The sequence below is a fragment of the Carassius carassius genome, chromosome 30, assembly GCF_963082965.1.
Source record: "Carassius carassius chromosome 30, fCarCar2.1, whole genome shotgun sequence".
In the NCBI taxonomy this organism is placed as follows: Eukaryota; Metazoa; Chordata; class Actinopteri; order Cypriniformes; family Cyprinidae; genus Carassius; species Carassius carassius.
Genome location: NC_081784.1, coordinates 24,509,951 through 24,534,621, shown reverse-complemented (window position 1 = coordinate 24,534,621; position 24,671 = coordinate 24,509,951). Strand labels below are relative to the sequence as shown.

The window sequence follows — 24,671 nt, the reverse complement described above, 5'->3', positions numbered from 1 at the left end:
TTTATTATGTATATGTAAATACACACATGCATGTATGTATTTCAGGAAAAAATATTATGTTTATATATTAAATATATTTATAATATAAATTATATGAATATAAATATAGACGTAAATATTTTCAAAATGCTGTATGTGTGTGTGTGTATTTATATATACATAATAAATATACACAGTACACATACATATATTATGTAAACAAAAACAAAAAAATGTATTAAACATGCTGAAATATGCATTTCTCATTTTCATTTAAATAATATTAATAAACAAAAATTAATCATAACTATATGCATGTATAAAATAAAAACTTGACAAAAGCAAAACAAAAATGACAACAACAAAAAACACAACAAACAAAAAGACTTGACAATTTACATTTAAAATGCAAACAAAAAATATTTAAAGTATTAACAAAAACTATGATTGTATCTCAATTATAGTAAAATAACACTATAGTGTTGTGATTTTAAATTATTTAGTATGTTTACATTTTCATGATTTAATTAATTATTAACTTTTCTTTAACTCACAAACCCTGATCTAGAGAAAGCTATCTTGAGTATATGAAATTAAGCCTGTTTAAGTAAGATTGTGATAAATAAAAAAAATCACAACATTCTCGTTAACATGAAAAAATAGTTTTATTATATTTCAATTCATATTAGTGCACTGCATGTTAAAGTAATTTTTGGCAGTGATTCTCATTAGATTTCTATTACTATAACTCAATAAAAGCATTTTAATATAATAATTACTGTGAGGAAACTGTAATAATACTGTAATCTTTTATAATATTTATAATAAACTTTATTTTTCCTTTTGATTTTGAAGTGAAATGCCATCTGAACATGTTCTTAACAGGTTTTGAGAGATTTGTTCATAAATTCATTCAGGTCACACTCACTTATTTTGTGTTTGATGACTTTAGTTTCACTGTTGCTCTTGGCTCAATTGTCATCTGCCTGTTAGTGATGGTCAGTAGCCAAAGAAAATAAGCTAAACTGAAATAGTGAGTGGGCAAGTGGAAAAAGAAGGACGCACTTAAAAGGGGGACCCCACTTATGCCCGCCATTGACAATGCTGCAACCCAAGTGGAAAGAGCCATAAAATCGATGACGCCCACTGCCGTGTGAGCCACCATGCGTGCTAAGAGTGAAAAAGTATGCGTGTATCACTTGTGCTGAAAAAGCCTGTGTGTGATGTTCTGTGAATAGAGTCCTCTGGTGCTGAGTATAGGAGGAAATGTGAATCCGGTGTTATTGATTCCAGTCAACAAATGAGTCCATGTAATCCGTCTGCCTTTGTTCCGTTCACTTGGCCGAGCTGCTCTCATTAGCCCCATGTGAACGGTCAACCTGTCAGCAGGTCGGCTCTCCAACCGACTGACCTCTGACTCCGGCTCATTCTTGGACAAATGAAATCTTACAAATGAAAAATCCGGGCATGCAGAGCTCCCTGTGCCGCAGAGGCACTCCAGCTCCTGTACCCATTAGGCAGGGCAGGCAGAAACCCCCTGTCAGTGGCACTCGCCGGACCTCTGGGAGCGTTAACGTTCATCCCTCCTGACAGCGAGCAGAGGTCCCAGAGAACAAATGGCTGGGGAACGTGGCAGGCTGATCTGCTCTGACAGTGCTGCTTTGTGATGGGACTGTTTGTTTTTGGCCTGGTGGAGAATGTCACCACAGAGGGAAGGTCGCATACCAAAAGGTGCCCTGCCATCAGTGAAAGCTTGCTGCTTTTGCTGCATGTTCCTCGCTCTGTAAACTGTCGCTCTTCTAACACTACCTCCAATTTAAAACTGATGTTGTCCAACACAATTTGAACTACAGATGGAATACCTCAAGTCTAGCAGCTTGTTGAGAAGAGGGGTGCTATTACTTTTCTAAGTGACCACACGTGGTGGACCGATATATCGGTCGATATTTGGCCTTTTTTAATTATCGGTATAAACCAATACGTTTTTTGGTTTGGCTGATGCCGATGCATTTTGGCAGCACTGAGAAATCCAGCACCAGTTGGTCAGAGCTCCTATAGAACACAACAATCGGGTTCTGGAAGTACAAAGTCCATTCATTTTCTTCATAGGGAAATTGATTTTAACAATAGCTGATAAACATTTGTACATTGTTTTGTTGAACTCATCTTTTCGCATAAATTCAACTTTTTTATATATATAATTGTGTTTAATAGCAGAATTTGTGGTGAAAAACTACATTACCCATGATGCTGTATATTCCACCAGTCAGACACAACAAAGAGAGTGTGCCAAGAGATATTTAGCTCCACCCACTCCCATTCTATAATTGAGGTTCCTACACTTAAAATACAACAAACTTGAACTTGAACAATGAACTTAAAATACACTGTTTCTAAAGAGACAAGAAACAACAAGTTAATACTTTAATAGTTAATAGTTTTATATTTCTCCATCATTATTAATTCAATTAATGTCAATCACAATCACAGCACTTCATTGGATTGTAGTTCTCACTAAAGCCATTAAGTACACATTATTGTAGAATTTTCTTTTTGTCGGATTTTCATTTAATATTTTTCTCCAAAAATAATTTGTAATGTTGTGATTCTCCTCATAGCTGCTTGGTTTGGTTCGTGGCTTATAATGCTTTAATGCTCTGTTTAACACTTTTGACTAATAAATTATTAGACAGAACTGTTGAACAAAGAGAGTAAATGATAAACGTCAAAGTTTTATATTATTAGTAATAGAAAGGTAAAGCCTATAATATTATATATATATATATATATATATATATATATATATATATATATATATATATATATATATATATATATATATATATATATATTCTCTTCTACAGTCAGCATTCAGTAAACATTTAAATCATTTAAACAAATCTTTGAAATTGTAAAAAAAACACTTAATTTCACAGACCTTGCAAACATGCGAGTCCAGCTGTGAGATCTTCTGAAGTTTGCATTTGTAGACTGCATAAACCTTTTCATTGTGATTCAGATGAGGACAGGAGAGTTCAGCTGTTTATGTAACTGTTAATGTCAATTTAATTTCACAAATTATTATGAATGTGTTTTTTCTATTGTTAAAGGGGTCATATGATGCAATGCAATTTCAAGTTTTCCTTTCTCTTTTGAGTGTTACAAGCTGTTTGTGAATAGTTAAGAAAAGTGATTATATTTTGTTTCGTTTTTTTATAAAACAAATTTAGAAAAATGTTTGGAGCATTTTTTGTCCATTAGATGTTGTTGTTGCCTATATGTTTGATCAATTTAGCCTTCTCAAATCATTATGACTTTCCTCAAATAAAATATATAGATATAAAAGAGTTCAAGCATATCACAATGCTAGTTTAAAAGTTTAACCTAGACGATTGTGTGGAGAGTTAAAGCTGAAGCGCACTCTGCAGGACATGGAGGCGCATGCGCGATCACTTGCATTTTTTTCTAACATTGGAAACAACTTAATACACAGTCATTTTGCTCATAAAGGTTAAGTGTAATATCTCATTCTAAACTTTAAAGGGGCTAGTTTTATTTGTGTGCACTCACAATATCCACAAAACGTTGTGCTTTTATAAAATAAAGAAAACAAATGCTTTCTGCCTTCTGGGGTTTGAACAGGAGCACTTCACAATGATGAACCTTAAATCAGCGAATTGCTGCACAGACCCGATAAAAAAAAAATCCTAAAACATTTAAAATTTGCGTTTTATTTTATAATTCGTACAATTTAAAAATTAAACACAAATTATAATGGCATATATAGGCTATGTAAACCTTTGTCCTATAATTCGATAGCTTGCTTTTTCAGATTTTTATTTTTTTTATGTTGCTTTGTTCTGAATAACAGCATGTCAATGATTTTCTGCAATGCAATTTTGTGTGATATGTGAATTATTTATTAGCCTCTTTTTTTTAACCCATGTCATGAATTGTTGTATTCCCATTTCTAAAATAGCCAACAAATTAATTGTTGTGGGCTAACCCGATCTTATGAAAGTGCTTATAGCATGATTTTCATAATATTTCTATGCAGAATTTACTTTGGCATGCAAACGACTGATAAATTAATAATTAATGGCACGTCTGGTTCAGTCGACAGAAATACGGGAAACACAGGCCTATTTTAACTGCTGAAATGTTTGTGGGGCAAATCGAAGGTCATACAGCCGTACACCTGCAGGTGACACGGACTCGGCCGGTTATCGTGGTAATAAACACCATAAAGAGCAACCATTCATGTGTCAGTGCTTAATGCGCAACTCCTATATGAAAAGCATTTTAGGGAGCCCCCTGGCTTTAGGTGGCCCTAGGCGGTCGCCTACCTTTGCCTCATGAGTAAGTCCGGCCCTGCATTAAACCAAATACACAAAATAATGTTCTTTTTAGCAATGTCATCGGCATCAACACATGAGCATCAACCATCAAAAAATTATTGGTTGACAACTACTTTTCACCTGCATGATAAACTGAACACCTGAACATAATGGAGACTTTGAGATGGGCCATTTGACCCTAGCAACCACACAGCAACACCCTGGCAACCACCGACAACCTTGCTATGTTGTCATTGAGTGAGTTTTACACAAGCACTGTTGCATTATCTTAGGAAGATACAAACAATCTTCTGTATCAAAATGCTATTTTAAAAAGAGTGTGATGTAAAAAAAAACATGCATGCATTATGTTTGGGTGTAAAATGATGATCTTCTTATCCATACACAAATCAATGACTTTGACTCAAGGGAGGAAACAGGCAGAGTTTCCTGCAGCAGTAACACTGCTCGTCTGCTATCACTTCTCAGCATAACCCATCTTAACCAATCAGCAACTCTCTGTTATTCTACCACAAGAGGAAGCATTGCTGTTTGCCTGGAAGGTTGGTCTGTCAGCCTGCAAGAAGTGAAACAATTCAAAATGAAACTTTAGAGATTTCAAAAGTGGAACAGGAATACGAAATAAAACTTTCTAGGTACACTGTCAAAACATTTTATGTAAGAATTAAACGTTTAGGGAGGGAAGAGTTAGCCACTGGGGAAGTACCTTCAAAGGGACACCTTTGTAGCTTTGTTACCCCTAAAGGGTTCATAATAATTCAATAAGAGTACATATTACTACTCTATGGTATATAAACCCTTTAGGGCTAAAGAAGATACAAAGTTGTCCCTGGACAATACAGTGATGGTAAAAGAAAAAAGTTATATTTATTAGTAATAATTGCTTAGACACTAAAAGTGGAAATTGAGGCCCACTCAGTAAATACTCAAATACCTAATCTTTAGACCAAGTCTGCAAGACCACAAGCACATTACGTGCTTTAAACTCTATTGTAATATTGCAAAACAAACTTTTTGCAAAACTCTAAACACAGTTCTTTAAATTACACACATCATTCAAAACTAACAGCCCTTTTGTTTCATTTGGGAAACACTGCCATGCCACACTCATAACATTATAACAGGCACTTTCCTATTAGAGACCTGCACGATCGCGGGACCCATTCTCTCCTGTGGGAGAATAATTAGGGTGTGCTCACACTAGGCAATTTTGTGAGCACACAGGAACACTGCTGTAAAATAAGTGTATGCAAACCTAATGTTATTACACTTTGGTTCATATAGTAGTAGGCCTACTTTTAAATGAAAAAAGTGCACAATACACTACTTTTAATGCATTATTAGTTTGTAGTTTTGTGCATAACAATGTGATTAATTGCGATTAATCAGAGACAATAATGCGATTAATCTTTGATTTTAAAAATAATATCATTGCCCAGTACTAATATATGCAGTATATACACACACACACACACACACACACACACAATGAGTATGCATACAAGCCAAGTCAGAAAGTCAGCTTTATTTCTTAAGCACTTTATAAAATACAGATTGGTTCACAGCAGATTCACAATAGTATAAAATTTCAAATTCTGCTGTAAAGCAGCTCTATCAAGTCAATGGTGGCATTATACTGCTCAAAAAAAGTTCTGTATTGATTCAGTTTAGTTGCATTACTATGTAAATTCATCAGTTTCTTATACAGTGTATATGTTCATATGCATGTATGAGCTATGACAAATTCCTGTGCACTCCACTGCACTCTGAGCAAGCAAAAGACACACAAGAGAGGTGCTTTAAATTTTTCACATCTGTGTGCAGTTTGACGTGTATGTAGCTAATTATTTTTGAGTTATTATGCAGTGTTTGATTTTGCGAGATATGTATGATGTTTTACATGTTTTGTGTGTTTATTGGTTTTGCATGTAGAGCTTTGAGAAATGGAGCCATAGTTTCAAAAACTGTTTAAGCATTTAAATAATGTTTATGGTTGCTAAGCAACAGGTGTGCTATCAGTACAATGGTTTCAAATCCAAGCTCATCCAAGCAGCCAGTATTCTGTAGTCTCTGATTACACTTCATAAATGTACTATACTTTATTAACTTAATTTTACTAAAGCAGTGTTTACTGCAAAGCAAAAACTGTTGTTTTCACTAAAGCATTTAAACAGTGTTTTGCAAATAGCTTTTGCCTCAATAGAAATGTGGATGTGTGAATAATACTGTAAATACAATTTTAAAAAAGTGACTTTTATTATTGTGACGAGTGGGGCGGGGCCGAGGGACATGGGAGCGAGGCCGGGGGAGTGATTGGAGATGAACTACACCTGTTCGACCCACCGGTCTCGAGGCCCATGGAGGAGATGGAAGGATATAAAACTGGAGCGACGACAGTGAAGGACGAGAGAGGACCAGGCCTGGGCTTTTAGTTGTGTTTTGGGTTTTATTTGCGCGCACCAGTCGTCCGTGAGGGGCTGGTGCGCTGTTTTTGTGTTTATTTTGTTATTAAAATGTTTTTGATTGTCCGCCGGTTCCCGCCTCCTTCTTCCGGATGAATACAAAGGTTAATTCATTACAATTATCAATAATAATTTTAATACATTTCTAAATATAGACTGTTTATGGTTGCCAAATGTGTGTTTTTCAGGATTTTACAACACTATAAATAAATCAACTGCTCAAAAAAGTATAATCGCTTTATCTTAATCTGACTTGAGTTGAATCTCATGTAAACTTACAAAATGAAGTTGAAATTGGTTAAATTATTTCAGTGAGTTAAAGTAATGGGGGGGGGGGGGGTGAACATGTTGCCATGACTTATTGATCTTTTTATTTATTGATTTTTTCATATCCAATAAGATTTTATTGAAATTATTGAGATATCTAGATTATTTAATGAATTGGAATTGATCTGATTGTTAAAAGCAGATTTACACTTTCAGATGTGCAGTTTGGCAAATATGTCACTGCGTGTGTTTTTATCTCTTTCTTGTCTTGGATGCATTGACTATGTCATTGTGTAAAATCTGCCCTGTATTATGACGTCTTGAAAGTAAGTCATAATGCATGCAGCAGATCTTAGGTATTTTGTTTCCAGACAACACTACGGTTATGCTAAATATGCAGAAATAAAACGTTTGGGAAACGACTGTAAATAGCCGTCATTGTTTGAATGTGTTTGACTGTGTCTAGTCTAAGTCTGTATTGTCACAATGAAGTCTGTAGATAAAGATTGGGCCCTCCCCCCCTTGTGCCCTTCAGTCTCCCTGTGAGCGGCCTCCTCTCATTCTTTTCATATTTAGATGAAAACAGGCCTTCTCTGTCTGCTTATTTACATACTGGAGGATATGCGAGATCTCAGAGCTGCCATCACTGTGGGGAGGGGGTTGAGGATGAGAAAATGCCAGCACAGGCCAGCAGTTACCAGGGCAGGGATGGTGCAGTGCTAGTCATCCCATTATAGGGCTGTTCACCATCTGTTCGCTGTAGTGCTGGAGCAGCCTGTAGACCTGCGGCCCGGACTGAGGAGGAGGCCGTCTGGAGCTCTTTCACTAGTCACATTCTAACACATATACACACAGAATGAGAGGATGAGATACCTAGAGACCAAGAGGAAATGCCCGTGAGTTGACTTAGTCAACTGCCTTGCTGCCATCATCATGTAAGGGAGTATCTTAAAAGAGTAATAATAAATAAAATACCAAACCAAAAATAAATAAATAAATAATTCTGTAACCATTTACTCATCTTCAGGTTGTTACACACCTGTATGAGTTTCCTTCTTCCAAACAGTTGACGGCAGCCATTGATTTCCATAGTATTTTTTTCTTTCCTTCTCCATAATATAAGTCAATGGCTACCGTCAACTATTTGGTTACGAACGTTCTTTAGAATCTTCTTTTGTGTTCAACAGAAGAAAGAAACTCATAAAGGTTTGGAACAATTTGAGGGTGTGTAAATAATAGGGGTGGCAAGGTTCGCTGAAAAAAAACTGAACCGTGCAGTTCACCAAACACGGTTCAGCACGCGCTGGGACCGCGGTTCAAATTAAATCTTACAAAGCATCTGTAATATGGTTTGCTTTAAATAACATGTAGGCATAAAACAAACAGGGTTCAGCTACTATGTGTTTCTGTTGATGGATGCGCATTCTGGCTTCCCAGACATTACAACAACGGCGATGAGAAAAAGAAAAGAAGAAAAAAAACACAACCCTGGACAATCATTCACTCTTGTTCAATGCGAATCCCGTATTCTGGATTATGAGCAGTCATTTATTCATAATAAACTCATTTAAAGGTACAATTTGTAAGATATTTGCAGTAAAATATCCAAAAACCACTAGGCTAGTGTTATATATTTTGTCCAGCTGATTTCTAACAATATCTCTAATGTTTTCAGCTACTTGTAAATCATGAGAAAATTCCCATTTTAAACATTTTGAACCATGCCACCCCTATAGTAAATAATGACAGAATTTTCATTTTTTTGTGAACTAGTTAACTGAAATATAACCTTGTAAGTGAAAGAACTGAAACAATATACACAGGCAGAAACTCACAAAAAAAGCACACAAGAGACTTTACTCAGAGAGTCTGGTGTTAGCATGCTGCTAAGCTAACACCATGATCATCTGATTAGTAAAAGTACACAACACTTAAACATTGGGTAAAATAGCTACATTTGAATTAGATCATATTAGATTAACCAGTACTTCTTTTATTAGTAAATTATTAAATATTTAATATAGATCACTGAATGTCACGATTTACCAATTAGAATCAAGTTTTGTTCAAAGGTTTAGAGTCAGTACAACTTTTTTTGTTTTTTTCGGCAAAGGACAACGAGCCAGGATTTGAACTTGGGTCGCCGTGATCACAGTTGCGCTGTATTTTGGCGCGCTAACTGAGGCTACTGGGCTTACTTTTTTATATACATTTTTAATAAAGGGTGCATTTAACTGATCCACAGTAGCAATTAAAAACATTTTAATATTATTATTACTATTTTTAATAAATCAAAGAATCCCAAAAATATTAAGCAGCAAAAATGTTTTCAACATTGATAATAATAATAATAATAATAAGAAGAAGAAGAAGAAGAAGAATGTTTCCTGAGCACCAAATCAGCATATTAGTATGATGTCATGGAGTGACAATGAAGACTGGAATAACAGGAATAAATAACATTTTTAAAATATATTAAAAAAGAAAACAGTTATCTTAAATTATTATATTTCACAATGTAACTTTTTTTACTGTATAATTGATCAAATAAATGCACCCTTTGTTTGAACACATACAAAAATCTTACCAACCTCAAACATTTAAATGGTAGTGTATATTATTATTGTTATTATTATTATTGTTGTTGTTATAAAAGTATATTTTTAATTAGCCATTTTTGTTTTGTTCACTGCTTTGGATGGGTTTTTTTCAATGACTTCAATGCATTATGGGATTATCTTTTTCATTTAGGATACATCAGAAATATTTATTTAGATGAACATTGTGCATGATTTACTGCCCTGGTTAGACATGTTCTTGGATCAACATTATTGTCCAAAATTATAGATTTAACCCAATCCCTACCCCAAATTTAACCCTACCAATAATTTATTCCTAAAATCAGTGGGAAATGATAGCTGATTAACAAGAGTGTAGAAGCACCTAATCCTGATCGTAAGCCTAAAACAGATATTTCCTGAAAAGTTATACCTCAGTTCTGATTGGTTGATTGGAATGTTGTTCCAGGATCAACAAGGATGTTGATTCAGGAACATGTTGTACTTGGTGAAATCACGCTCGCCCCCTGGTAGACAGCAACAAGTAACTAGATGCCAACTTCTAAAAAAAAAACACTTTATATGTATTACTTTTGTCTAAACTTGAGTTTGGTTGATAGTTTGTGGCCAAGAGTCCCATCCCACACCCATCATCCTCGTGTTATGGCTTCAGTCCACTCAAATATTTATTCATAAGCACAAAAAGAATTGAAACAAAGTCTATGTAAAGAGGATCACAGTAACATGTTGCTATATGGCCATTTTCTGTAAACACAAAGCTTCCACCCATTCCGTCCAAGTGTTGTGCAAGAGCCTGTTAGCCGGCTTCCCTCCTTTGTCCCTCGCTCTAAAGAATTGTCATTCATTGTTCTGAAAGTTACCATCCTCAACTTTCCCCATCTGGCATTGGAAATAATTATCATGTGAAGAGAGCAGGCATTCAGCGCTTGTGGTCATTAATCAGGCGTCAGTCCACTTGTCCATTCCCACATATCACACTTGATGCCGCTTCAGAAGAGTCGTGCACCGCTACTCCCCTCTCAACAGCCAATCACAAGCCACGTATGGATTGACACTAATTTGGTGCTGGTAAGCCAAAGTGTTTGAGTTGTACAGTGGACTTTCTGTGTTTCCGTGAGACTCAGATCCCATCGGTTGAGCTTTGAGAGTTATACTTCAACTGAAGTCTCTTGAAATCATTATACTGTGACCTTCACAGGTCACTGATGGATCTTCATATTCAAGACCAGCAGCTGTTTGTGACTCCTGAGTTTGGTTCACACAGGCCAAACGTCATCACATAACAGCCATAAAGAATAAATAGCTATTAACTCTTTGTGACAACTACATTTCACATGCTCTTAATTTGCATTTGTTGGTGTCTCCTAGTCTTTCCTGCATGGCTTTTGAGATCTTTATGGAAGAATGCATATTGCATATGCATATTTATATCTTCTGCGGTGGTGGACTCATTGAAGTGCTCTTCTTAAAGGCACTAATGTCATTACTGGGTGGCTTCAGCTGTACTTTTTCTTGATCCATGAAAATCTTACCCAAAGAGATGTCACCAGGGCCAATTGAACATGACCTGGGATTAGGCAGAGCTGCAAATGTCAGTTTCTCTCTTCCTGTTTAATATATATCAGCTTTGTTTAGCCAGTAGCTATCATTCTTTGGCTCTGATTTTGAATCAGTGATATGTGTTTTTTGTCATTCGGTTTTGATTTAATTTTAGAGGGTTATGATAACAAAGAGTGTTGCTCTATAATCTCACAACTCCTCAAAAAGAACAAAAACATTATAACCCATTACACATGGGACTCAAGAACAGTAAAAAAAAAAAGAAATTTAAATATTGCACAATACAGGCACTAGAATATAATGGAGGGAAAAGATGCATGAAAGCACAAATAGATAGATAGATTTAGTTAAGAACACACTGAAACAATTATAAGTAGTCTACACCAACACCAATCCCCGCACAATTTACTGCTGTCTTTTAAAGCAGAAACTCTTTTAAAAGCTTTTATTTGTGTGTGTGTTCCATTCGCCCCCTGCTCTAATTCTTTTCTATGCTGGACTTGGGATATGTGCGCCACTCGAATGAGTTGAATGCTAGCTTTAGAGGCATCTGTCGCTTGTAGTCTTCACAACATCTGCTGCTATTGCTCCTCTTTCCCAGCATGCCATGGGATATGGTTTCTCCCAAAGGTGGCCTTTGTATGCACCATTGTCAATTCAATCATTGTCTTCTACAAGCAGTTCCCACGATGCAGAGGAAGTTATTGCCATGCCTGCAGACCTGTTGCCACACAACAACTGTCAGAAGTGAGCTTCATATCATAGACAGCCAATCTGTTTTTCAATATCATGCATAATATAACCATTTTTGATAGCCGATGCAAGACACTTTGTAATGAGCAGCAATAATAGAGCTGCTGCATAATGCAGTCAAATAATGTTTGAATGTGTTGAAATGCATGTGAACTGGACTGAGATGCCTGGGCTGCACATTGTTATTATTATTATTAATTCATGTCTCTGCATCAGCATCATGTATACTTGCTCTATGATGACCCTTCCGGGAGAAGAGAGGAGCGCAGGGGCTAAAAGGCACTTTGACCTTTATCGTCCACAATGCCCCAGTCACCACAGGACTAGATGTGAAGACACAGCAGATGTTAATAATAAACTTTGCTAATAATAAACTTCATGAATGTTGGTCCCTCTTTTGCCTAACCCTAACCCTCTTTTGAGCTTGTGAAGGTATTCTTGAATGACAAATTGTATCCCCAAAATTAAATATATAAATGAATAAGAATATTTATTAGTTTGCTTGCTTGCTTTCTTACTTACCTACCTCACTTACACACTACAAGGCAAAAATGTTGAATAATTAATTATTGTTTAATGTATTTGAATGAAGTCTCTTATGCTCACACCAAGGCTGCATTTATCGGATCTAAAAACACAGTAAAAAAAAAAAACATGAATATTGTGTAATGTTGCAATTTAGAATAACTGTTTTCTTTTTTAATATATGTTTAAATGTAATCCTTTAAAATGTATTCCTGTGAGTCATTTCAATGTATTTTCAGCATCATTCCTCCAGTCTTCAGAGTCACATGATCCTTCAGAAATCATTCTGATACGCTGAGTCAGTTGTTATCAATTGTTCGTATTATTATCAGAAATATTTTGCATTACTTTCTCTTTTTGATGACATTTTGAATTTCGTTCATATTTTTTTTATTTACATACATATATATATATAATTATAAGAATAATCATGTTTCACGAGCAGCAAATCAGCCTATCTGAATGATTCCTGAAGGATCATGTGACACTGAAGACTGGAGGAATGATGCTGAAAATTCAGCTTTGACTCACAGGAATAAATTATTTCATTATGTATGAAATATATTTTAAATTGTAATGTAATTCCACAATATAACTGATTTGCTGTAATTTTATCAAATACACACATGGCTGGTGAGCAGAAAAACATCAAAAACACATTTTTGGCCAGTGATGTATATATTTATTCATGTTTTGTAATTATCATAAAGTCGCTGCCTTGAAGAAGTGAATAAGCTTGTGAGGCTGGCGGCTGCTTTCTTCTTCAGCTGTGACAAGCATGGCTCTTTCTGTGTGTTTTAAAAACAAAGACGCCACCCTCTCCAGATCAGTGGCTTTATTTGGGAACAGGGTTCACATCAGTCAAGAGGTCTTTGGGTCCCTGATGGAGAGTGAGAGTGATTGATGATCTCCAGGGCCGAGGTGCACTTCTTCTCCTGGCTGGGTGGTCTCTCCTGGGCAATGTCAAGGGGCACTTTTGGGACCGAATGGAGAAGGTCAGGAAGTGTCCTCTAAACCTACCTGGGTTTAAGTTTAAGATAAATAAATCCTTTCATCAAACCTTCAAATTTTAACACATTGTGTGGCCTGCACAAACACCCAAAGCCAGTTTGAACTCCATAAATACCTGACATTTGAAAAAGTCCATTTGGCTAAACGTGTGTCAATGGATAAGTCAGATGTTGTGGTCAGATGTCATCAATGGGACCGCCACATGTTTGAAGTGAACACATTCCTGAAGACTTTCTAGCTTGGAGGGATTTTCGACACATGTACTGAAGAATGTTTACAATTTCTGAGATTTCAGCAAATGAAAACAACCCTTTTTTGCCATATGACAGAACATATTCTACCATTTGATGGGAGGAATTTGTCAGTATAAATTTGAAAATATGTGCCCCATACAAGTCATGATAAGAAACTTACATTAAATCATATTCAGGCCATTTACTTTTTCAATGCACATTCCAGGTTAAAATAATAATAAGTAATAATAAGTTAATCTTCATATGTATCTAAACTCTTAAGTGAAAAAGAAAGTACATTTTAGCATACTTTTCAAAAGTGTAATATATTTCAGAAATAATATAATTTAATATACTTAAGCAGAAACTGAATGTAGTGTTTTTGGACATCGTTCAAATTTATATCAAATTAATGCGTGATTTCATCATTTATTTTATTGTCATTCTAAAATTAAAAGTATGCTGTGAAATGCTAAAATATACTTACATGCAAAACTACATAATGTAGTTTCTATTGAAACATGTCTGTTGTGCATTTTTAAATATATATGTTATCATATACTGATAAAAGTGATATTTAAAATAGAATTAGAAATTGTAAATATATTCATTTGAAATGTATTATTGAATAACACACAACAGTCAAACATTGTATCAAGTACAAAATATCAGAAAAGTGTAATTCTTTAAAGCCTGACAGAGGATTATTAAAATATACCAATTTAAAATGTACTTTACAGTAAAACTTTTTGCATTTAAAAGTTGCATTTAAAACAGCACTTGAGTGTGTTAAGAAGGTGTACTCTCTTCTAAGTGACTTTTTATTTCATTAATATTCTATTATCTGCAAGTACATTTTATGTATTCATATATATATATATATATATATATATATATATATATATATATATATATATATATATATTCAATATATTCAATAAATCAGCTTACTTATCAACAGTCGATCTTATACTTCAACTTTTTTATGTTTTTACTCTGTGAATCATTATGTTTTGAAGTTTTCTGTGCAGCTGTTTTTGTTTCAAATCACATTTATCATTCATTTGTAATGAATAACCTTTGTCTTCTGGTTTTTGTCCATCAAGATCCAAATAAGATAACAAAATAATCAAAGTGCATTTTGTTTGTGAAATATTTCATTTACTAGATTATCCAAAAATGTGCTTTCCCACATGATTATTTAATAAAGAAATCTTTTTTATTGAATTTTATGAAAAAGCACACTTTTTAAAGCGGTTTCTGTTTAAGTATGTGAGCCCACAAAAGGTGAATAGCTTTGATAGAAGAGGATGAAAGTTGTCCTCCAGATGTCACATTGGTCCATTTCACTGACATTCTGTGTACCAACAGTGGCTCTTCCACCCACTGACTTCTTTTTGTTTGCTCTCAATTGTCCTGGATTAAACAGTTTTGTTCCCCGAAACTTTCCTTGCAGGACTCTGAATCGCTTCTCTACCAAAGCAAATGAGATCTAAGGGTCCAGGTTGCAAGAGTTGAAAGGGGGCGGCTCTGCATTGTGAGGTCTGACAGGTGACCAGTACGCCTGAACAAAGGTTGGGTCATCCCTGTGGCCAAATCCTTTTACAGATGCTCGTGTTCCCCTCTCACCGCAATCTGTCAAAATTTCACTTGCCATTGAAGGGACTGGCAGCAGAAAATAGCTTTATAGGGACTACGCCAAGCAGAAGTAAGGTTGCACATACAGGCCGATTGCGAGGCATGCCGTACACTACTATCACTCATCGCTTCCCAGAACAAAGAAGAAAGACAGCAACTATACGACAGAAAGAGAAGCTATAATCTGTGACGAGATCTGTCTGTGACGTGGAAACACTTAAACAACCAAGCTCAGCTGAAACTCTTTTCTTCTCTTGTCATGTTAATGTACTTCATGGTAGCGTCCTGCTTATAAAAGACATAATAACCAGAACAGAACAAAGCGTCTGTGGTTAAACAGCACATGGAAACGCTATAATATAATATATAGCCAGAAACAGAAAACATGCCAAGAAATAAATGAATAAAAAGTGAAAAAACAGGATTGGCTTCACAAGGTTTTTTTCTTTTTTTTTCACTAAAGGAAAATCCTGCATGGCGTGTCACAATCAGAACATATCTGAGGATTGGAGTGGGATTTTGGACCAATGGGATTTCACTGTTGGCGGAGCTATCCAGCATTTACAACACCTGGACCTTCACCTTTATTCATTGTTTAAGGTCATATATATTACATACATATAAATATATATATATATTTAGTGTGTGTGTGTGTGTATGTGTGTGTGTGTGTGTGTGTGTGTGTATAGACCTCTAACACTAGCTTGCTCTATCCTTTTTTTTATTCTATCTGTTTTCTTTTTATTTATTATATTATTTAAAAGCCCATGCTACGTGTACTGTGTTAACCTAACTGAGACTTGTTATAGCACTTATATTTCATTGCTCTTTTTGTTGTTTTTGATTGCTTCCACTGTCCTCATCTGTAAGTCGCTTTGGATAAAAGCTTCTGCTAAATGAATAAATGTAAATGTAAATGTAAATATATGCACAGATCTCTGAAAGTACTGACCCGGACAACACCAATATTTGATTTAACAATGGCCCTGTTGATAGACTGTGATGGGGCATTTCATACATTGTAAATCTATCAAAAATTTTAATATATATATATATATATATTTTTTTTTTTTTTTTTTTTTTTATAACACTATACTTTGTTATAATTTCTTAAATTTCAGAAAACTGGTTAAAGGGCTAAAGGGATACCTACAAATGAAAATTTTTGCTGAAAATGTACTCACCCTCGGGCCATATTTGGAGAAATGTACAGTAGCATTGCATTATTTGCTCACCAATGGATCCTCTGCAGTGGATGGGTGCCGTCAGAATGAGAGTCCAAACAGCTGATAAAAACAACACAATAATCCACAAGTAATCCACACCACTCCAGTCCATCAGTTAACATCATGTGAAAAGCTGTGTGTTTATAAGAAACAAATAATCATAATATTGCTAATAATTCTCCAGCAAAAAATAATAATAACTAACAAAGTTTTCAACGGGGATGATGGCACATCTTTCTTTAACAATTCTGATTCTGACTGTAATCATTCTCTCAATATTTCTTTCATCTTTTTGGAAAGTCAATGAAATCCTATCATGGATTTTGACTTTTGCCATTGGATCATATAGAATTAAAAAAATATATATATATATTTGTTGCAGTTTCCGTTCATTACCCAATTAAGATGACTTCTGCTTCTTAAAAAATGTGTTTTGATTAATTAGGACCAGCTAATGAGGAACAAAACATTGAATTGTACTGCAGTGATAAACAGAAAACTGTATAAAAACTGTTTACACTAGAGCTTACCACATTTTTTAGTGTAATGCATAGCACAACTTGCAGCATGTAATCATTTTTAAACCTTTGCACCTGATGAGACTATTAAGAATATTCTGAATGTTCTTGTGCTTTTTTGCTTTTAAACGAGATTATATCTAATGAATAAAACACCAAACACTGTTGAAAACACACAACTGAAAAAGATCTGATAGAAGATATTTGCCGCAGGCTACTGAGCAGTGTGTCAGGCCTACACTGAATGAAGAAACAAAAGAGCTGCTTTAGGCCTGTCTCCTGATTTTTTCCAACTCAGCGAAATCCTATTGTGCGAGTGAAAAAAGTTAAGTTAAAAGCTTAGCGTGGTATGTGAAAGCAACTGTCCAACAGTTGGGTAATACCAGCGAATGTATCCTCTCTGAACCCACAGATAAAGACTCGTCAAATTCTATAGAGCTCAAGTCACTGCTAACTTTCACAGTTATTGATCTAAAGAAAATATCAGACACAGTAAGATAGTAATTAATTACTTTTTACATTTTTAAACAACTTAAGCAATATTTATTGAACTTTTTGACTATTGTATATCAACACTTACATGCTTAACCTAGCTGCTATATACCAAAATTTCACAAACGCATACATTATTTCAAACATAGTCAGAATTAAGGTAAATGGATCTATGAAATAAAGATAGGAGCATAGTGTAAGTTGACAGTTGCTAATGTTTCTAAGAGTTGTTCTGTACAAAAATGGTTGGCTGATTATCTTGTCTCATTTTTAAAAGCATGGTATAATGTATTGTGGCATGCAAAGGTTTGTGAACCCCTTGCAGAATCTGTGAAAATGTGAATAATTTTAACAAAATAAAAAATATTTTTTTATTTGGTACTGTATTAAGTAAGATATTTTACATAAGATATTAATGTAATTTTTAAGATTTATTACATTTAGTCCATAAGACTTAAAATAACCCCGTTCAAAAGTTTTAAAAAAGGTCCTGCAGATACTTCAGTTTTCCAGCATCTTTTGCATATTTGAACCCTTTCCAGCAGAAATCTCTAGAACCTGAAGGATTTTTCTGAAGAACAGTTTCCAGTTTAATTGTTCAGAACAAACAAGGGACTCATGCACAACCATCACAAAACAGAAAGACAGTCGTGGATCATCCAACCACACACAGTATTAAGAACCAAGGGTTCCCAAACTTTGGAATATTCTAATAATTCCACCAATTTAATTTTATTAAAATTTTATTTTATTTTTTTTGTCTTGTGGACTATATCTTTCATGTAATATATCTTACTCAGGACAGTACTAAATAACAAATAGCATAAATTTAGTATGATCTTTTGTTCAAATTATTCACATTTTCACAGATTCTACTAGCGGTTCCCAAACTTTTGCATGCCATTGCATGCTCTTATGTTCTGGAATAATTTTCCTTTAATTGAAGTGTCATATCACCAGTAGAATGACTTCATAATGCTGTTCAACTGTCTGCTTAAACAAAACAAACCTAATGGCATCTTTAAATATCTAGTTTGGCTTGCAGATTGTTTTGAATTGTAAAAATGAAAGTACTGCATATTTAATTCACATTAGGATGTTAAGGAAGTGCTCGTGTTCTCTGTGTAATTCACATAATGAGCATGGCTACAGCTTTGACAGAAAACCTAACTGGTCGGCCTAAATGAAACTTCAACCAAACCATTTGCTAAAAATGGTTTGGATGTTTTTGTCAAAGAGCTCTTACATTTCAAAAATATCCTGCCGAGGATCGAGGCTGTAATTTGTGATACCGGGTGTGTCTTTGTCTCACTTACTGAGGTAGAAAGGAAAAACATAATCATTTTGTCACATAAGTCTGGAGATGATGACTCAAAGATGGCTAACTCAGTAATATCTGACCAGTTTCTTGATATTTCATACAGGATTTATTTGGAAAAATATTAAGGTGATTTAAGATTTTTTTTTCATGGGCAACAGTCATAAAAACAGTTCCTGTACATTTTGACAGCATGTTTAAATACATTTACATTAGAAAACAGTCACATCGACCCGAAGTGCCTTATTTACAATAGACAAATTTTCAAAATGAAAAAAGATTTTAAATTACATCAAACTTCACACATGCGAAAAAAGAAACCACAAACACGCCGATCACAAATAACGCTTAAATAAAAGAAATACAAGCTTTCAAAAAACAAATCAGTCACAAACATAACTGATGGCAGTGTTTTCCCTCTTCTGATCCATGTTATGATCAGAGAACTTCCAGATACACACTGCAGTCAGTGCAGATGCATACACAGTATCCGATTCAATTGTGTGTTAAATACATTAAAAATACAACCCATCATAGTGCAATGAGGTAAAACCGTCCCTACAGGAAGTGCAGCGAGTCCATTTGGCACGTTCCTGGGAAACAAACTTTGAGAGTCCGAGCCAGTATGGCCCAACGTCCTTTTCCTGCAGTCACTGTGTTTACTTCAGTTGAGAACCAGCTCATTCTGAATATCACCTTCAACATAAGTTTCACAGCAGCAGTCACATGAAGGAAACCTTCCTTCTGGTTTCAGCAGCATTACTGGAGTAAAACCTCCTGTAGAACGAGACGAGCTACAGCTCCGTTGTGGTGTTACACCTAAAACAAGAACAGCATAAATTTAGCGTTCAGAAATCTAGATTTGCAGACTAACTTCTCATGACTGCAAGCGTGGTTCTCAACTTACCTCGGTTGCAATAATACATTCATCCTTCTCCTCTGATAAAACAAAGACTGACTGGTACTTTGTGTCTTTGCACAAAGATTCTGTACGTTTCCTCTCTGAAGGATCGCTGAAAATAAAAAGAAGCAACTTTAGTACTGGGTAACAACACCCAATGGTCATCTTTAGTAGCCGAAATCCATACGCAACAATATTTACCTTTTTAAATGATTTCTGTGCTTCTCCTCAGAGTCGGAATCGAGAGCCTCGCATTTTGTTGCTTCGCTCTTCTCAGAGTCCTCTTTTCCCACGTCCTCCTGCTTCAGCTCATGAACAAGATTGTAATCCACTAGCGAGTAACGAGATTTGAATCCGTTTTTTTCCCCGCCCGCGGAGTCGCTCTGAAGGTCCACTTTCTTGTTGATGTTCTTCAGTTGCGTGGATCCGATGAGGCTTAAGGAAAAGTCCTTGTCTCGGCTGCAGTTGTTGGTCAAGTTATTCATGGTCTCGATTTCACTAGGGCTATCGATCTGCTGGCTCCTCTGCTGTAGCTTAAGACGGATGTAGACGACCAAGACCGTGCCGCCGATCAGGACTAAAAGCACTAATATAATCCCAGCGCAAACCGCCGTCCAAGGAAAGGCGCCATCGTCCTCATCATAAGAGTATATTTTGTCGGCTCCCTCAACGGCTTGTCCCTGTGGGTTCTCTGGGAGCAAGAACTGACAGTTACGTCCTCCGTAACCCGGGATGCAAGCGCACACATAGCGGCTGTCCCTCTCGTGACAAGTGGCACCATTGTGGCATGGGTTGTGGACGCACTTGTTGATAGCAGAGGTGCAGTTCTTCCCTGTGTATCCAGGCGGGCAGGTGCAGATGTAGTCGTTGAGTCCATCTTGGCACGTCCCGCCGTTCTGGCAGGGATAGTTTGCGCACTCGTTGATGTTGTCTTCACAGTGCGTTCCAGTGAAACCCTCAGGACACTGACAGAGATACGAGTCCACGAGATCTAGACACTGAGCCCCTGGAGGAGAAGAAGCAGGACAGAAGGCATGAGACAACCGATTCAAACAACCCACAGTGAGCAATTGAGGCATTAGAATAGAAGCATTCAAAGTACCATTTGAGCAAGGGTTGGAGCTGCAGTGATCAATCTTCTTTTCACAGTTGAAACCAGCGTAGCCCGCAGGGCACTGACAGAAGTATCCTCCTTCAGGGTTGTCAGCGCAGCGTCCATCGTTGAAGCAAGGGCCGTCGGCGCAAGTCATGGCACTCAGCTCGCAGTTTCTTCCATAGAAACCAGGAGGACATGTGCAGCTGTAGGTGTTTTCGAGATCCTTTGAAATCCAAGGAAGGATTGAAGAGAAGTTAGGACACTGAACAAAACTCAAGTCATACACAGAGAATGAAATACATTTGCTGCAACTCACAGTGCAACTGCCTCCATTTCTGCATGGGCTGCCAGAGCATTCGTTGACCTCAATCTCACAGCTGTCCCCAGTGAAGCCAGGTCTGCATGAGCAGGTGTAGCTTCCCTGGCCCGTGTTGGTGCAAGTGGCCCCATTCTGGCAGGGTTTGTGATGTGTGCAGTAATTGAGATCTGCAACACATAATAAAACATGTAGGTTAGTCTCCTGCTGCGTCTAGTGTCAATGGACAACTCCAACAACTTGATCAACTACTTAGTTTACGGTGTCAAAGGCTCACCTTGGTTACAGAAGAGGCCTCCCCAACCCTCTTGGCAGTTGCATTGCCATGGCTGTTGGCAGGTGCCATGCAAGCAGCCCGGATAGCGGATGCAGTCGTCACAATACTTCCCACTAAATCCCACTCTGCATCTAAAAACATCACAGAGGAACTGTTAGTATGTTGTTAGCTTCCGTCGTAATCAAAAAAAAAAAAAAGAAAAAAAAAAAGGTGTTAAACAAAGAACTGAAAATCTTCATTACACTTACTTGCATTCACCAGGTTTGTCACAAAACCCATGGTCTTCATCACATCCGGGAAGACAGATTGCTATAAAAAAAAAAAAGATGTATTTATTAATACCAGTTCTTTTCCGACACCATTATTATTCCAGTACAGTAACAACCCGGTTTTACAAAGCTACTTTTTTATCAAAAAAAAAAAATAATTCTTCTCACTACCATTGGAAGGACACTCTAGTTAACACAGTTGCACTTATACAAAAGCTTCCCAAACAAAAGCCCCTTTCTCCCCTAACTGTGGGTCAGAAGTCCTCTTTTTCACCCTGTTCATCCAAACCCCTAACCATAACGACCCAGAGTCTGCGCAGATAAGGGTGGACAGCTGGTGCACATGGTGCCAGTGCAGGACAGCTGCTCTATTGTCTACCTTCACTCTGCAGCTGCCCCCTTCCAACAATACCTCACCGCTCTGAGCCAATCAGCGCCGAGCGCTCTGCCAAGTAACCAATCAGGCGTTACATTTAATCTATGGCACGCGTGCCATTATTTGGCCAACGTTCCTCATTTGAATCACACAAACGCCTGTTGCAACCATAGCGACGAAGTTTGTTGTTGTTGTGAAATACCGAAAATATGCGCACTAACTCTTTTCAAATGCAGGCAAAATAATGCTATATATCCTTTTCTACTTACATTCTGTGCAGTAGTGTCCTTTCCATCCGGGGTTGCAGATAATTTCTCCGCGCTCTCCGCAGGTGAAGTGGCCGAAAGTGTCGTCTCGGGGGCGGCAGAAGACCGAGCAGCCCTCGCCGTAGTAGTGCTCATCACAAACGAATCTGTAGGAGTACTTCAGCTCTGTCCTCCCACCAACCTGGAGGTCCTGGGACCACTGCTCTCCCACGGTTAGGTGCCTCTGCGTGGTCATACGACTGATCAGACGCTCTTGGTTTTCTGTGGACGGTTTAATTTCAGCGTTATCTCGTTTGTCGCACAGTGATGGCTTAAAAAGCTCTCTCTCATTCAGTGCATTTTCTCCTTACCTGTCGACAAATCGTCGTTGGAATCGGTGTGCAACGCTTCGATAATCAGCGAAAAAGTTCCCTGAAATATAAAAAAACAGCGTTAATATGAATTGAATCGACAAGCGCATTCCTCCACACCTCCCCGCTGTTTTACATATAACGGGAGATGCGAAGGGCTTGAGGTGTGATCGCACTGGGGATTCAAGCCTCATTTCTCCGATTTCACACTTATTGCGGTAAAATGTAAGGTTTCGGAATTTCACACTGAGCTAACAATTATATTCCAGCCCAGGGGATTTGACTTCTCCCTCCCCACCAACACCACTAAATACCCACATCCTGAGTCCTTATGAGTCATTATTTTGGGGTTTTATATGTTAAACATGCTATAAACCACAGTTAAATTTACACATTTATCCAAATATAAAGTATAATGTATAAAGGTTAAACATTAATCTACTCACCGGCCATGTGAACCCAAATTGGAACTGGATGGGGTTGGTGAAGGAGCTGTCAGGGAAGCTCTCGGGAACTTGGAAGGAGTTTGATCCGAGCACTGGTGTAACTGCGCCACCGTAGGTGCATGGAGGATCTGGAGACACATTGGTTTGGTAGTGTTTCAGGCAAATCCTAAAAAAGGTTTTGCATTCACACTGCTGAGTATCTGACGCGGATCCTTTACAGCAGTTCGCGTTGCCTGACACCCCTTTCTTGTTAAGAAACTCCTGCAACTTTAACTCGAAAACCCCAGAAGAGAACCCCTGGAAAGAAATTGGACTCGTTACTAAAAGTTGCCACCACAAGGCAGCAGACATCTATTGTGAGATCATTGCTCACATACATTAAAACAGACGCTGACTTTAATTACCTGGCTTATCATGAGACAAAGCAAAGCAGCTATCATAAGTTGTCCCATGGTGGAGAGGATCTGAACTATGGTAAGCTCCACGGGCCAGGCACTTGTATGAGACCGTGTCTCAATAAATCATTGAGACCCGAAGTTCTCCACTCAGTGGGAGGCAGCTCTGGTTGATGCTCTGTGTTCACTTAATCTGCTCGTGCAAGCCCATCAAAGTCCCTCTTGTTTAAAAAAATAAATAAATCAAGCAATTAAATCCCAAATACGAATATAAAGAGGAAACCACGATGCGCAAAAGGGGGACGAACAGGAAATTCCCTCAGACGATGATTACTCCAAGTTGTCAAAAGTTTGCGGTCCACTTGCGGATTCTTTAGGAAGACGAAAAAAGTGCAGAAACCCCAGGCGCACGGTTATCGCTTATTTCCGTTTATACAAATGGCTGGAAATGATCCAAACTTTCCTCACGTGCTCTTGTTTCCATGTGAGAGACTGACTGGATTGTGCGTCTTTAATGTCCCAGTCCTCCTGCAGCCGCTTATATACAGGCAGGGCCTGCTAGGGTAATGAGATGCAAATGAGCTACTCCCCAATCTGGCTCTGGTTGTCACAAAGGGGCACTTTTCAATCTACACCACCCCAAACCCCCCAAGAAAGAAAAAAATCGGCAAATGGTCACTGAGCTGTAAAATGTGCAACTCTTTGCCACTGGGAGCGAGAGAGAGAGAGAGAGAGAGAGTCTAATTTGCATAGAGGAAAATAAGCAACCTTGAGAATCCTGTACATCCCACTCTGACATTAAACCACAAATTGCATCACACATTGCAGGAATGTCGCATTCCTAATAACAGGACAAAAGTGCAGTATTTTTTCCCCTGGGCTTTTCATTGCATCATGACTTCATATTGAAAACTGTCTATTGTCGTGTAATAGTCATTAAAACGTTTTGGGTGCTAACCTTTTTTTTCTGTTTTTGGATTAATTTTTTTTATAAAAAGTCATTGTATAATGTTTACACAAACAAATTGCAATTTTTAAATGTATATTACTGTAAAATGTG

The 24,671-nt window shown here is 37.0% G+C and overlaps 1 protein-coding gene across 2 annotated transcripts; it reads right to left on the bottom strand.

Moving 5' to 3' along the window:
• Window positions 1-19,005: 19,005 nt before the first annotated feature.
• On the bottom strand, window positions 19,006-24,130 carry LOC132110956 (delta-like protein D). 2 transcript variants are annotated; one of them, XM_059518095.1, is made up of 11 exons: window positions 23,621-24,130; window positions 23,217-23,513; window positions 22,771-22,831; window positions 22,424-22,681; window positions 21,758-21,818; window positions 21,510-21,640; window positions 21,233-21,402; window positions 20,923-21,139; window positions 20,022-20,826; window positions 19,827-19,932; window positions 19,006-19,738 (listed from the first exon to the last, which is right to left on the bottom strand). In XM_059518095.1, the coding sequence occupies exons 1-11, from the start codon at window positions 23,666-23,668 to the stop codon at window positions 19,733-19,735; spliced, it is 2,160 nt and encodes a 719-aa protein (XP_059374078.1). In that variant the 5' UTR covers window positions 23,669-24,130; the 3' UTR covers window positions 19,006-19,732. The 2 variants fall into 2 exon arrangements, with proteins under 2 accessions (XP_059374078.1, XP_059374077.1); XM_059518094.1 differs by lacking the exon at window positions 19,006-19,738 and having other exon boundaries at window positions 19,818-19,932.
• Window positions 24,131-24,671: the final 541 nt, after the last annotated feature.